The 14,888-nt window shown below is 42.8% G+C and overlaps 1 protein-coding gene across 1 annotated transcript; it reads left to right on the forward strand.

Moving 5' to 3' along the window:
• The first annotated feature begins 142 nt into the window (after window positions 1-142).
• Window positions 143-9,694, forward strand: ELOC (elongin C). Its single transcript, XM_069959964.1, has 4 exons — window positions 143-250; window positions 4,243-4,282; window positions 6,542-6,685; window positions 9,480-9,694. Exons 2-4 carry the CDS (start codon window positions 4,279-4,281, stop codon window positions 9,668-9,670), a joined length of 339 nt encoding a protein of 112 aa, XP_069816065.1. The 5' UTR covers window positions 143-250; window positions 4,243-4,278; the 3' UTR covers window positions 9,671-9,694.
• Window positions 9,695-14,888: the final 5,194 nt, after the last annotated feature.

A 14,888-nucleotide genomic window follows, 5' to 3' on the forward strand; every position in this document is an offset into this window, starting at 1 on the left:
GTTTTATTGTTATGACATGTAAAGCGTAGCCCACAGTCCTGACTATAATACAGCGAGCGCCGTATAGTACACTGCACGTTGCTGACAAGCCAGTCTCTCTAGCGTGAGGTAACCATGGAAACGCCAGAGCGGCCGCACGCGGGGTGACGTATTTCCGGATCCGTTGCGGTGACGAGACCTTCCGGAAGTGATTGTGCTGCCGTCCCTAGGTGGTCCGCGAGCCTGAGGTGGGAGAAGCGGCGGCCGGAGGGTGAGTGGCGGCCTTATAGCTCCGGGGCTGCGTTATATTGGGGGGGGGGTATAGCCGCCGCAGCTGTCTTACAGCAGAGCAGCCGGCACAGTGTGTCAGCCTCCTTTGTCTCCCAATACGCTGCTACCAGTATAATATGGAACTTATACTAAATCACTGCTACGTGTCCCATCAGCTACACCGGTATATACTATATGGAGAGGACTCCTATAGCATCCTCCCATGCAGAATCCATAGGGTGCCAATCCTTCTGTCTATATACTGGATATCAGCCCACAAGCTCAGGCTTTGCCCTATGTTGGGGTTTGAAGCTCAGCTAATACACTTATAATGTAACACCTGGAGTATTCCCAGCACATTACCCAAGAGGAAGGCACAAAATGCTGTGTGAACAGCGCAGAATGGATAATCAGTTTGATTATTGATTGATTCAGATTACGCAAGTACTTAAGTTCCCGCAGTTCCTGATATGAACACTAGTGGCAGCAGAGAGGCCCATGTCGCCCCTTAGGGTCTGTTCACATTACCGAATCAGCGCCGAATTCCAACTGGACTCCGCCCCATGGATGCTGCCTGTCTCATTCATTCAATAGGATGTCTCACGTGTCCGCCACTTGAAATTCCACTCTGATTCCCTATTGTGAATGTACCCTTACTGCCGCCACACAATGGATAATAAAAATGTAAGTCCAAAGAGAATCTATTCACCTGGCACCACCTGAGTCTATAGATTCTATAGGTGCTGGGGTGGGGTGCACACTTCCAATACGCTAAAGCCAAAGAGTCCAATTAAGCAAAATAGAAGAGGTGGCACTCACCAGTTTTCAGTTACAAATCTTTAATTACATGCTGTAAAGTCCATTACAAAAGCATGGGAGAGAGTGCAAACATAGTACACCTTGCAGTGATGGCCCGTTTCACGCCTATCCGGTGCTTCATCTGGCTGCGTCAATATATAAAAATGTATAGATCATAAAAGTAACAACTTTATTAAAGCAAAGTATAAAAACATTTCCTAAATTGTTACTGTTCATAGTAATCTTTAAAGGGGGACTGAGTAAAACATACTGGTAAGTTATCAACAAGATTGGTTAAAGCTAGACATGAGCGAATATCAAGCATGCTCGAGTCCATCCGAGCGTTCGGCATTTGATTAGCGGTGGCTGCTGAAGTTGGATAAAGCCCTAAGGCTATGTGGAAATCATGGATATAGTCATTGGCTGTATCCATGTTTTCCAGACAACCTTAGGGCTTTATCCAACTTCAGCAGCCCCAGCTAATCAAATGCTGAACAATCGGGTTCGGACGAATTCGAGCATGCTCAGGGTTTGCTCATCTCTAGTTATAAGTCACTGATGGGCTATTCAGCGCCCACATTACACAGTCGTCTCTGTTCACTGTGTAGTGGCTGGGCCTTGATACTGCTACTCAGCTGCTGTTGACTTTCCAGCTCTTCACAATGAAGAAGCCATCTGCTTCACACTGTACAGTACAGGTGTCATACATCCTATCCTGTGGAACACCCCTTTTAACTGTACATTCACAGGTAATTTATCTGCTGTGGATTTTAGCTATTTATATTAAATAAATCTGTACTTGGGAACATACCCTGAAGAGATGCTCAGGGCCCCACAAGTATTGGAAGTGAAGGGCCACATGAGCTTTCGCTGTATAGTTCATGCAGCCATTGACTTCTGTTATAGTCTCTAGCACATCCCCTGCTTACAGAGGAAGATATGCCACTAACTTTATTTAGTGGCACACAAAAGATGCAAATAAGCTAACACACGAGACTAATGGTGCGTTTACACGGAACGATTACTGTTCGAATTTTCGCAATAACGATCACATTTGAGCGATAATCTGCTCGTGGAAACACATCGAACGATCAAGCGACGAGCGAGAAATCGTTCATTGTGATCTTTCAACATGTTCTCAAATTGTTGTTGGTCGTTTGCAAAATATTTGCAGATCGCTTCATGTAATCACACTTTCAAAGATTCACTCTGTGTGAGATGGGCTTAAGCGATCTTAAAACGATCGCAATAACGATTTTTCTAACAATTTTTCTAACGGTTTATTCGTCTAAACACTGATCGTTATAAAAACCAAATCGTTGCTTTAAAATCGTTAAACGATTGGGCGAATTATCGATTTGTGTAAAGGTACCATTATGTTGCGTTTACACGGAACAATTATCATTCGAATTTCGCGATAACTATCGCATTTCAACGATCAAGCGACGAGCGAGAAATCGTTCATTTTTGTCTTTCAGCATGTTCTCAAATCGTTGTTGGTTGTTCACTAAAAATTTGACTTTCAAAGATTCACCCTATGTGTGAGATGGGCTTAACCCTTTGAGGACCAGGCCCAAAATGACCCAGTGGACCGCGCAAATTTTGATCTTTGCGCTTTCGTTTTTCCCTCCTCCCCTTCTAAGAGCTCTAGCTCTAGTTGTACTGTGTAATGGCGTCTTTCATTTTACCATAACATGTATGATGGAATCCCAAATATATTATTTATGAAGATATAAATAGGTGAAATCGTAAAAAAGAATGCAATATGGTAACGTTTGGGGGGTTCCTGTGTCTACGTAATGCACTATATGGTAACAGCGACATGATACTATTATTATATAGGTCAGCCCGAACACAACTATATGCAGGTTACTCTCTAATGTTAAATATTTTTTTTAAATGAAATCCTTTTTTTGGCAAATAATTATAAATAAAATAGCCCTATTGTGATGCTTATAACAGTTTTATTTTTTCACCTATGGGGCTGTATGGGGTGTCATTTTTTCCGCCATGATCTCTAGTTTTTATTAATACCATATTTGTGAAGATCGGACGTTTTGATCACTTTTTATAAAAAAAAAATTTAATATATAATGTAACATTAAATCGGTAATCCGCGCACTTTTTTCCCTCTATAGGCCATAGGCATAGCATTGATCAGTGTTATCGGCGATCTGCTCATTGAGCCTGCCTGTGCAGGCTTAGTGCAGCAGATCGCTGATCGGACCGCACGGAGGCAGGTGAGAGACCTCCGGCGGTCCGTTTTAACTATCGGGATCCCGCAGTCACACTGCGGGGGTTCCAATCGGTAAGTGACAGGGGACTCCCCCTGCCACTTACACTTAAATGCCGCACGATCGCTGCAGCGTGTCATTACCGGTGAGGTCCCGGCTGCTGACTGCTATGAAGCGCGCTCCGCTCCGGAGCGCGCTTCATAGCCGGAGAAACACCCAGGACGTATAGTTACGCCCTAGGTCGTCTGGGGACAGACTTCCATGGCGTAACTATACGCCCTGGGTCGTCTAAGGGTTAAAGAGGATGTACCACCAGGTACATCCTCTTGAATTTAACACACCGATAGGTCGGCGCCGTCATGGGGAAGCCTGTGCCATGGTGCTGTTCTATCCAGCGGTACCGTGGGAATTCCCTCCCCTCTATAACGCGGCTCCATTGATTCTAACAGCCGCGTCATAGAGGGGAGGGAATTCCCTTCCACTGAGGGTGGGCCGGCCTGCCTCCAGTGCTGGTGGTACATCCTCTTCAAGTGATCTTAAAACCGATCGCAAAAATGATTTTTCTCCGTCTAAACGCTGATCGTTATAAAAACCAAATTGTTGCTTCAAAATCGTTAAACGATCGATTGGGCGAATTATCGCTCCGTGTAAACACAGCATACCAGTGCTCACCAGCTGAATATTAGGCTTTTACACCTGAGAGTAATCAGCCCTGCAGTTTATTGGGCTTCCAGACTACTTAAATATCAGTGGAGTGAAGGTGAAAATCCCTGCAGCAATGTTAGATTCCTGTAAGGACATCTTCAGAAGCCGTGTCAGCAGTTTTAGATAGATCGATGTATTGTAGCGATAACATGCTAAAAGCAAAAATGGAATGAAACGTAACTGGTTTAACACTGAACTATTCTGAATAACAGTCAGTCTGTATGTAATGATAAAATAAAATTTAATCTCTTTGTAGAAGTATATACACAGAAGATACATCATCATCATCAGAATGGGTAGGTTCAGTATTTTCTGTACTTGTATTTTACTGTATACAGAATAAATGAAAATAATTTACTCATTTTACTCCATTTCAGCTGCTTCCTCTTCCTTTGAACCATAAAATAGGGGAATTATCTGAAGGGAAGCGACAAGTTCTTATTATTGGTGTCGTGGGCCGACAGATCCTCTGATGTCAGAGAAGGGCGAGTCCTACAATCTCTAAAGGAGTATTCGCTATTGCCAATAACCTATGATCTATGATGCTCATAGCACCTTGGACATATTTCTTGCAGACCACAGCCAAGAATTAAAGGGGTTTTCCAATTTAAAAATAATTGTCCGACCTTCATGCCCCCGGAGGATCTCTGTATTGGCCACCCAACGACTATGAATCAAGCTGTGGGTTTGCGCGTGACCCGCGGCTTCATTCACTCTCTGGAGCCTCCGGAGAGAGACAAGTACGGCACTCTGCTCTTTCCAGTGGCTCCATAGACAAGATGTTGTCCACGGCTAATAACAAAAGAGCCAGGTAGCAAACCCCTTTAATGCTTTTTTTATGGTAACTCGTGAAACAGACTTGTCAAAAGTTTTGCTAAGAAAGGGTCTGGGTGTTCAGATGACCTCTGCATTTTAGATAGCCATGAGATGTGCACTTCCCACCTTGCTGCCTTTTTCCATTATTTATGGGGCCTGTCCCCTGCAGAGAGCTGGGGAGCAAAGTGCACAGCCGCATGTCTCTTTTTTTTCTGAATCTAGCGATCAGTGGGGCTCTGAACACTCAGTGACCGAGCAAAACTTTTGACATGTCTGTGTGATGAGGACAATTCAGATACAAAAGCAAAACACAACCTGGCAATATACTATGTTGCGAGTACTGGGCATTATACTGTTGCCTTTGCAACTAGTCTGCTCAGCACTTGGATGCATATCTCCACAACTGAACTGAAGATGGGTTGGGAGAGAAACATTGGAGGGACATTTTAATGCTGCACCTACCCAATTGGGCCCAGTTTATATGGTATAGGCGATGATTACACAACGTCTTAAATAGAAGGCATCCAATTTTGATATTTAAAAATAACGTCCGTATTTGCCGCGATTTAGCTGACTGCAATGGCAATGCATTCAAGTCAAGGGGAAGACAGACTTCCAATGCGCACAATGTATTGAATAACGGACGTTTTTACCGCAGACATCAAAATAATGAACATGATCATTATTTTCGGATGTCTTTTGCAAACAGCTGCCTTTTTTTTTTTTTTTTTTTTAGTTCACAGTTTTTCTTTTGTCACTGTTCTTTCTCTGTTTTTACTATTAAATTTAATGGACTTTTCAATTAAGACACACCCAAAGGCCAATTAGTAACCAAACTAGAATAATGTACAAACACCCGTCATTGCACTAGGGGGAGGCTAGACAGCATAATGACGTCCGTTATTTTAGACTTAAAATAACAGACGTCATTTTAAACGGAGCTGCAAAAACGTTGTGTGAACATAGCCATACAGTGATTTTTATATGTTGTTTTGGGGAACTCATTCATGTCTTAGAAATTGATGACATTTCTAGGATACGCAGTTACTTTCTGATGTTGAGAATAAAAAGGCCACAACACTGGTTTAGCCCTGTGGCTCTATTACAGTTTTTACCTTCTTGGTGTTCATGAGTTGCAAGCTTCAAAAATTATTCATCACTAAATACCATGTTAGGGTGCCTTCACACCTACCGTATCGCAGCAGAAAATCCGCTGCGGATCCGCAGCAGATCCGCAGCAGATTTAACTAAATGAATGAACACAGCATTAAATACGCACTGTCAAATCCGCAGCGTATTTGTAAGTGCGGATTTGATGCTGTGTCCATTCATTTAGTTACATCTGCTGCGGATTTTCTGCTGCGATACGGTAGGTGTGAAGGCACCCTAAGGGTGCCTTCACACCTATCGTATCGCAGTAGAAAATCCGCTGCGGATCCGCAGCAGATCCGCAGCGGATTTAACTAAATGAATGAACACAGCACTAAATTCGCACTTACAAATCTGCTGCGGATCCGCAGCGGATTTGACAGTGCGTATTTAATGCTGTGTTCATTTATTTAGTTAAATCCGCTGCGGATCTGCTGCGGATCCGCAGCGGATTTTCTACTGCGATACGGTAGGTGTGAAGGCACCCTAAAGGCATATTCTAGTGTTAAAGTGGCTGTCTGACAAAGCAGTCCCTCCTGTATAGGATTTTCATAGCCCTTTAAATGATATGCAATAAATTGCCTTTCCAGACGGTGAAGAGAAGACCTATGGCGGCTGTGAAGGGCCTGATGCTATGTATGTAAAGCTTATTTCCTCTGATGGCCACGAATTCATTGTTAAAAGAGAACATGCTTTGACATCTGGAACAATAAAAGCCATGTTAAGCGGTCCAGGTATGTGCGATTGTGTCTACATTTAATGTTGTATCTTGTTTCTTCATTTGGATATTCTCAGATTCCCACACACTGTCAGGTTATGATTTATAGATTACCATCATATATTGCCTTTTGCTTACAGTGACATTCATAGGCTGATTTTTTTTTTTTTTACTGGATGCTTTTGGATTGTATTGCTTAGCCCAATAAATGCCTAAAGGACACACCTGTGGCCCCTATTTTGTGGCTTCCATACTTCAGCACATACAACGTGCAAACACAATACTATAAAAGACTCATAGAAGATTGTCGACAGAAATAGACCCCCTGTTCTATCTAGTCTGACCTGTTAGTATTTCCCTTATTATTATCTTAGGATAGATATGTTTATCACAGACAGGTTTACATTCACTTACTGTAGATTTACCTACCATATCTGCTGGAAGTTTGTTCTTGGAGGGATAAGCCAGCGCTAAAGCAGTATGGTTGCAGCTGACCCTTACCATAGAGAACATTTAATCATACCAAGTGTTCATGTATATAATGAAGTTTGGAGAGGGAATATATTTTTGGCAGAAGTAAGAGAGGATGACTGCATCAGTGGGGGTTAAAAACGTAACTTTATTCCTCCGTAATAAAATGTAAAACTCATAGCTGGTATTGTATTGGAGGATTTTTGCAGGATTCTTGACTGTTGTTGACCAGTTCTCTTTAAAGGAGAAGTCCGGCAAAAATCTTTATTTAAGTATTGTATTGCCACCCCAAAAGTTATACAAATCACCAATATATACTTATTAAAGGGGTAGTGCGGCGCTCAGAAATTATTCACAGAATAACACCCGTGTACCCGGAAGTGTTGGTGCATTATACATTACCTGATCCGTGTCAAGGGCCGTCCGCCATCTTGTGCCAAACATCATCTTCGGACGGACGGCCGAGTCGCTTCTTTACCGCCGCACTACCCCTTTAAGGGAAATGCACATAAATAGCTTTTTTTTCCCTGCACTTACTACTGCATCAAGGCTTTACTTCCTGGATAACATGGTGATGTCACGACCCGACTCCCAGAGCCAAGAGGGCTGTGGCTGTGGAGAGGATGATGGCAGGGGGACACTGAGGGACACAGGGCACTGGAGGGACACTGAGCACCCCCCTGCCATCATCCTCTCCAGCAGCCACAGCCTGCACAGCTCTGGGTGTCAGGTCGTGACATCACCATACCATGTTATCCAGGAAGTGACATCACCATTTATGGGAATGGAATTGTTCCCAGTGTTCCCCGGCAGGCCTTGCCCTTCTACTGGATATTAGGGCAGTGCTCTGTGCCGCACTTCTAATAAATAGGAGGGGCGGATCGGTGCACTAAGGGTTGTATCCCCACCTCCAGTGCACAGAAACACCTCATTTGCATATTAAATAAATTGCTAATATCCTGAAAACAGACCCGAGAATAAACTTACCTCTATCCTCTGCGCCCCTTTGTCTTGCAGGGACATATCAGCTGGTTAGATATTTAGATTACAGAGGAACGCTTTGCTAATTCTTTATTAATTTGTATTGCTTATTTTAGATACACATAATAAAGCATGAAATAAGCATATATAACTTAGGAATACTTAAGGGTGGTAGGATGACTGCAGGATCAGACAACATAGTTTGTAATTTGGAGACCTACAGTCATGTCAGCTAAGGTGAAAAAACCCAGTGCACATAACTGCACCAAACTGGATGGATTTTGGTGTGGAGTTTGTTAAAGGTAATTTAATAAAGCTGGATAATCCCTACAGTGTCTATAGAAAAAAATGGGTATATTTGATATCCACAGTTACGTTACCACAGCGAAACCCATAACAGCGAATTTTTTGCAAATTTTGACTTCCTTATTAAAATCGTGGGCTTATTCTTCTCCTTCCTGCTGGATCCATTTATATTTCCTCAGAGTTAACCCTACATTGAGTTGAGGTAGCAGCTATCTGTCACCTCAGTCATCTTCATATGGCAGGCTGCTCTCCACCCCTTCACCTGTTTGCAGTCTCTCTCCTACAATGACAGGTTTATTGCCTCTGGCTCTTACACTCTTCTCTGGTCTCCTGGTCTCAGTTTTTGATAGACGTGATTATTGTAGAAGCTTCTCACTCTGTCGTAAAGGGCACTCTTAAGGTCTTATTACACGGGTCAATTATCGTACAAAAAATCGTTATATCGTTCGAATTTAAACTATAATTGTTCTGTGTAATTGCAGGCAACGATTGAAAAATTGTTTGTATGTCCTTGATCGTTAATTTACATCTGAACCTAAAATTATTGTTAATCGTTCGCTGTAATTCCACATTCGTTCACTCAAGTTCCGCATTTTTTCACTAATCCTTTAGTGTAATTGCACACTGTTCATTGTTTTGCCGGGATCAGAAGGAATAAACGATCATAATAACAATCGTAGTAACGATCATATCTAATGACTATCGTTCTGTGTATGGTGAACGATTTCAGGTTAACGATAAACAATCTCGTTTTTCATTGTTAGTCATTAATCGTTAAAAATCGCTCCGTATAAAAGGACCCTTACTCTGAATCTCATCTTTTCATTCTTTAGATGTTGTTTTCTAAATTATTTTCCATTTTACATCCCACTTCCTGTGTTATCTCCTAAAGGCTGCAAAGGCTTCTGGGAAATGTAGTCTCCTGACCACTGGTTGGACCACATAATCTTTGTAACACTGACCAGTTTCACCTGTGACTATTGTAATTCTTACGTTGATATATGATTTATACCACTGATTAAATTAAGTATTTCTTACTCTTCTCTTTACAGGGCAATTTGCTGAAAATGAAACAAATGAAGTAAATTTTAGAGAGATCCCTTCTCACGTCCTGTCTAAAGTCTGCATGTATTTTACCTACAAAGTCCGGTACACAAACAGTTCAACGGAGATCCCAGAGTTCCCCATTGCACCGGAGATCGCGCTGGAGCTCCTGATGGCAGCCAACTTCCTAGATTGTTGAATAAAGTAAATTATGGGAAATTTACTATGTAAAATGTTTTCTTTTGTATTTAAATCCGCCTCCTGATAAAAAAAAAATTGGGGTCAGCTTAGCATGTTTGCACCTTTCTTTTTTTCCTGCGTGATGTACATTATGCAACAGTATCCCTATATTTCTCAGCAAAGCACTGAAATCTGCCTCTCTGCATACATTATTTTCCCACATAGAAATATGAATAAACCAGTATGAGAATTGGATATTGCAGTTATGGTCTACACTTTTTTTTTCTCACTTGTGGTGGTCAAGGTTATGTACTGTTAAAATATTAAATGTTGCCAGGGAGTTTAGTCTCCTTCTAAAAGTGTGAGGCCACAGCTGCTGTAGCACCTCATTTTAAAGGGAAAATATCAGCAGGTTAGAAAAATCTATCATGATAATATGTCCCTTTTATTTACGGAGGGCTGAGAATGAAAGTAAGTTTCTTACCCTCATCCTAATCACATTTTTTATGTAGTTTGTAGCCATGTCTACAGACTAATATGGGGGTTTGGAGCACTTGGGGCCAGACTACTGACCCTATGCACCAATCCGTCCCTGGCCATCCCACTTTATTGATAATTGTTAGGAAGAGTTGGCCGACCAGGGGCGGATTGATGCTCTGTTGGCGGTAGGTTAGAGTTGTCTAACCTGCTGATTGTTACCCTTTATAGAGTTAGGGTGCCTTTACACAGTGAGATTTATCTGACAGATTTGTGAAGCCTAAGGGCGGGTTCAGACTACGGAATTCTCGCGGATAAATTCTGTGGAATTCCGCCGCCTGTACGCGCTCACAGCCGCACGCCTTTCCGACGGCTCCATAGACACCATTCTATGGGCCGGCTGATTCCGCATTCCTCCGAAAGAATTGACGTGACAATTCTATCGGCGGAATGCGGAATCAACCGGCCCATAGAATGGTGTCTATGGGCCTGGCAGAAAGGCACGCAGCCTTGAGCGTGTACAGGTGACGGAATTCCTCTGAATTTATCCGCGAGAATTCCGTAGTCTGAACCCGCTCAAAGCCAGGAATGGATTTGAAAAGAGGAGAAATCTGAGTATTTCCTTTATGACCTGCTCTCTTTATAGTCTGTTTCTGGTCAGATAAATCTCTGTGTAAAGACACCCCAGCGGGGTAGGTTCCTGTCTACAACTCAGTGAAATTAAGGTCTGCAGCATCTGAACTGTGAAGTAAGTACACAATATTGTATAATAGACAACCTGGTTTGTCTATCAGGGTTTTGGTCAACTATTGGTTAATAAACTGGATACCAACACTAATAACTGAGGAGAATAATGGGGGTAGACAGAGGAGGCACATGGAAGGAAACATCTTTTAAGGGTTTTTCAGAAGATGAAACCTGTTTTCAACTGTCTAATAAATGAACATATACATATGGTGAAAGGGTTATTTTACTACCACTTTGGGTCTTTCATGCTTTCCATCTGCTGTAAAAAATTTGATGCGAAATAATGCTTGTCTTGTTTTTAATCCTATAACAGACTTTCTGGTCATGTTTATAGGGCACTCTAGTCCAGTGATTTTCAACCTTTTTTGAGCCGCGGCACACTTTTTATACTTAAAAAATCCCGGGGCACACCACCAACCAAAATGGCACAAAATGACACTAAAACAGGACATATTATACATATAGTTAATAATATAGATTCTAAATGTATTTATACTCACTCAGTGTGAAACCTGGGCCTGTTTTCTTCTACCCCCCCTGTGCTTCTCTCCACCATACTTCTCCCCCCTGCTTCTCTCCTGTGCTTCTCTCCACCATACTTCTCCCCCCTGCTTCTCTCCTGTGCTTCTCTCCACCATACTTCTCTCCACCATGCTTCTCCCCCCTGCTTCTCTCCTGTGCTTCTCTCCACCATACTTCTCCCCTGTGCTTCTCTCCACCATACTTCTCTCCACCATACTTCTCTCCCCCCTGCTTCTCTCCTGTGCTTCTCTCCACAATACTTCTCCCCCCTGCTTCTCTCCTGTGCTTCTCTCCACCATACTTCTCCCCCCTGCTTCTCTCCACCATACTTCTCCCCCCTGCTTCTCTCCTGTGCTTCTCTCCACCATACTTCTCCCCCCTGCTTCTCTCCACCATACTTCTCCCCCCTGCTTCTCTCCACCATACTTCTCCCCCCTGCTTCTCTCCACCATACTTCTCCCCCCTGCTTCTCTCCACCATACTTCTCCCCCCTGCTTCTCTCCCCCATCCCCATGTTTCTCTCCCCCATTGTTTTCTTCTGTTTCACAGGGGCACCATAGTTTGGGGAACTTTCCCCGCGGCACACCCGACCATGTATCGCGGCACACTAGTGTGCCACGGCTTACTGGTTGAAAATCACTGCTCTAGTCCATAATTTAACCAATTCTATCCCCCCTCTTACTGTCTGTCCTCTTGTCCATCCTGTATTAAACATTCACCAATATGTATTCATTTATTACACAGTTAAAAATAGGATTTACTGTGTGAAAATCCCTTTAAGGATAGTCACTGACTTTTGTATGTACATGGCCAGTGCACTATTTCCTTTCCTGTGCCTCTGTTTACTCCTTAAACTAAATCAAAATGTAGTAAGATTACCTTATTTACCTATATATCTTCATTTTTTTAGACAGTTGAAAACAGTTCATATTATCAGACAACCCCCTCTGTTTCCCAGACTCTCTCTATGGACTGAAGTGGACACAAGCTTTTCAAACAACTTGTGCTCATCGCAGGAGCGCTCAAAAGCACATTTACAAATCATTGTATGATTGTATGACAGTGTTTCTGTCATTTTTAACATTTTTAAATCTACTTATAAAACCGGTCTAGTTTTGTTAGATGAACCCTTCAAAGAGCCGACAGTGATTATAGTGTTGTCCTTGGTGCACAACTATTTCTCAGTCTCTCCATTTCAGGGGGTAAGCTGTATGCTAGTAGCGCGCACATTTTTTTTTTTCTGTAACCTTGTCACAGCACAGCATCTGCTCCTAACTAGAGATGAGCGAACCGGGTTCGAGTCGATCCGAACCCGAACGTTCGGTATTTGATTAGCGGTGGCTGCTGAACTTGGATAAAGCCCTAAGGCTATGTGGAAAACATGGATACAGCCAATGACTATATCCATGTTTTCCACATAGCCTTAGGGCTTTATCCAAATTCAGCAGCCACCGCTAATCAAATGCCGAAAGTTCGGGTTCGGATCGACTCGAGCATGCTGGAGGTTCGCTCATCTCTACTCCTAACTACTCTGCCTAGTAACATACTACTATAGATGACATGGGGGAGAAGGGGGTTACTTATTCATTTGTATAGCAAGGTAGTATTTGTGCAGAAATGAAAGAATTGGTAGCGGCCCAGCAAGTAAATAGTTATACTAAGCACTGAACTGCTCAGATGAGAAGGAAGCCTTGATTTATCTTTCGGGAAGAGTTCAGATCATCTAGAGGAAGCAGAGGTTTTTGTTAGGGTCCTTTCTCACTACGGAAATCGCACAGATAACTTGCCACGGATTCTGTGCACGCTCCCGCTTGAACATCTGCCCGTCCCTTAGGCTTCTTTCTAGGCTCTGGTGGATTCATCTGTCCGCCCAAAGAATTGGCAGTTGACTTCTTTGGGTGGACGACTGAATCCGCCTGACCATAGAATTTAGCCTATGGGATGTCAAGAGATCCGTGGCAAGCTATCAGTGCGATTTTCGTAGTGTGCAAGGGCCTTTACTTGAGATGCTATCACAAGGAGGGAAGTTAGAAATGACAATAACCATAGGGTGTTTTTTCAGCTTTCATGCCACCTAAAAATGTTCCAGCCACTAGGAGTCTCACTTACAGTAAATTTGCACTTCACTATCTCTAAGGGCAGGTTCAGACTACGTAATTTGCGCGGATAAATTCAGCCGAATTCCATTTCCTATGGGGCACTGCTTATCTCGTACTCTATTGGCTCATCTAACCTCTGCCTCAGCTTCAAGCTACAGGATCTCTGCTGCTGCTGTGGGTAGGTCACCTTACGATATGAAAATGACCCTTTGTGTTCTAGCTTTTTCAGCCAATTATTGCAGGTGAAAAGCCTGTGTAACACATACACTGCTGTGTGAGCTATAGGATCAAAGAGATACTGATTCTACTCAAGGAGAACGTCATGAAGATGCATGGAGACTCAAAGGCCACTCCTGCTCCACTGGGAATTGTGGGAACAAAGGATATGCAAAATAGCTCACACCAACCGGGAAGGTGGCGTTCCTTCAGTATTTTACTCCACCTAGAAGTCTTAGAACATTAACGCAGGATATATGCCGAGCCAAAATTGTTGTATATTTTGTTCCAGTATCTTGTGACTGATTTATTATAACGTAGCACTTCCTTAGTGAATGTATCTAAGGAAAAAGTCACAAAATTTGCGCAACCATATTCACCTGGTACTGGTATTCACCTGCTTGTGCGACGTTAAAAAGTTGCAAATGATAAATTGGGCGATAATTATCTCGGATTATACAAACTTTTTGGTGAATACTCAAAATAGGCAGATTAAAAAAAAAAGTTATAAATATCCGCCCGTCGAATACTGGTTCATAAATAGAACAAAAATGGGCAAAAAATCCAATTATTTAGGCGCAAAACCCTTGATAAATTTCCCCCAAAGTTTTTTTTTTTTTAATTACTATAAAGAGTATGACACCCCAACCAGCCCTGTAACTAAAAAAAAAAAAAAAAGCCCTATGGCAAGGAGGAACATTGCATTAATTTGGCACGAGTGACCTTGGTCTTAAAGGGGTTAAATTTGAAGTATCAAATCTGCAGCGTGTTTCCTATCTGCTCACATGGCTTTTTGCAAATCCAGAGCATCAGTAACCCTTTCTCCCCCACATGCCATCTAGTAGTCTACTATGCAAATAACCAGTCCAACACAGTGCAGCCTGTTCAGTCCAGTGCACGTTCTCCACAATAAGGGCGGGTTCAGACTGAGGAATTCTCGCGGAAAATGTCAGCGGAAATTCCGTCAGCTGTCCGCCCACACATCTGGGCGCTTTTCCGCCGGTCCCATAGACACCATTTTATGGGCCGGCGTATTCCACTATACGCTGAAAGAAGTGTCATGTCACTTCTTTCAGCAAATCGCGGAATACACCGGCCCATAGAATGGTGCCCGTGCGGGCGGACAGCTGACGGAATTCCGCTGACATTTTCCGCGAGAATTCTTCAGTCTGAACC

This window comes from Dendropsophus ebraccatus, chromosome 2 (genome assembly GCF_027789765.1).
Source record: "Dendropsophus ebraccatus isolate aDenEbr1 chromosome 2, aDenEbr1.pat, whole genome shotgun sequence".
NCBI lineage: Eukaryota > Metazoa > Chordata > Amphibia > Anura > Hylidae > Dendropsophus > Dendropsophus ebraccatus.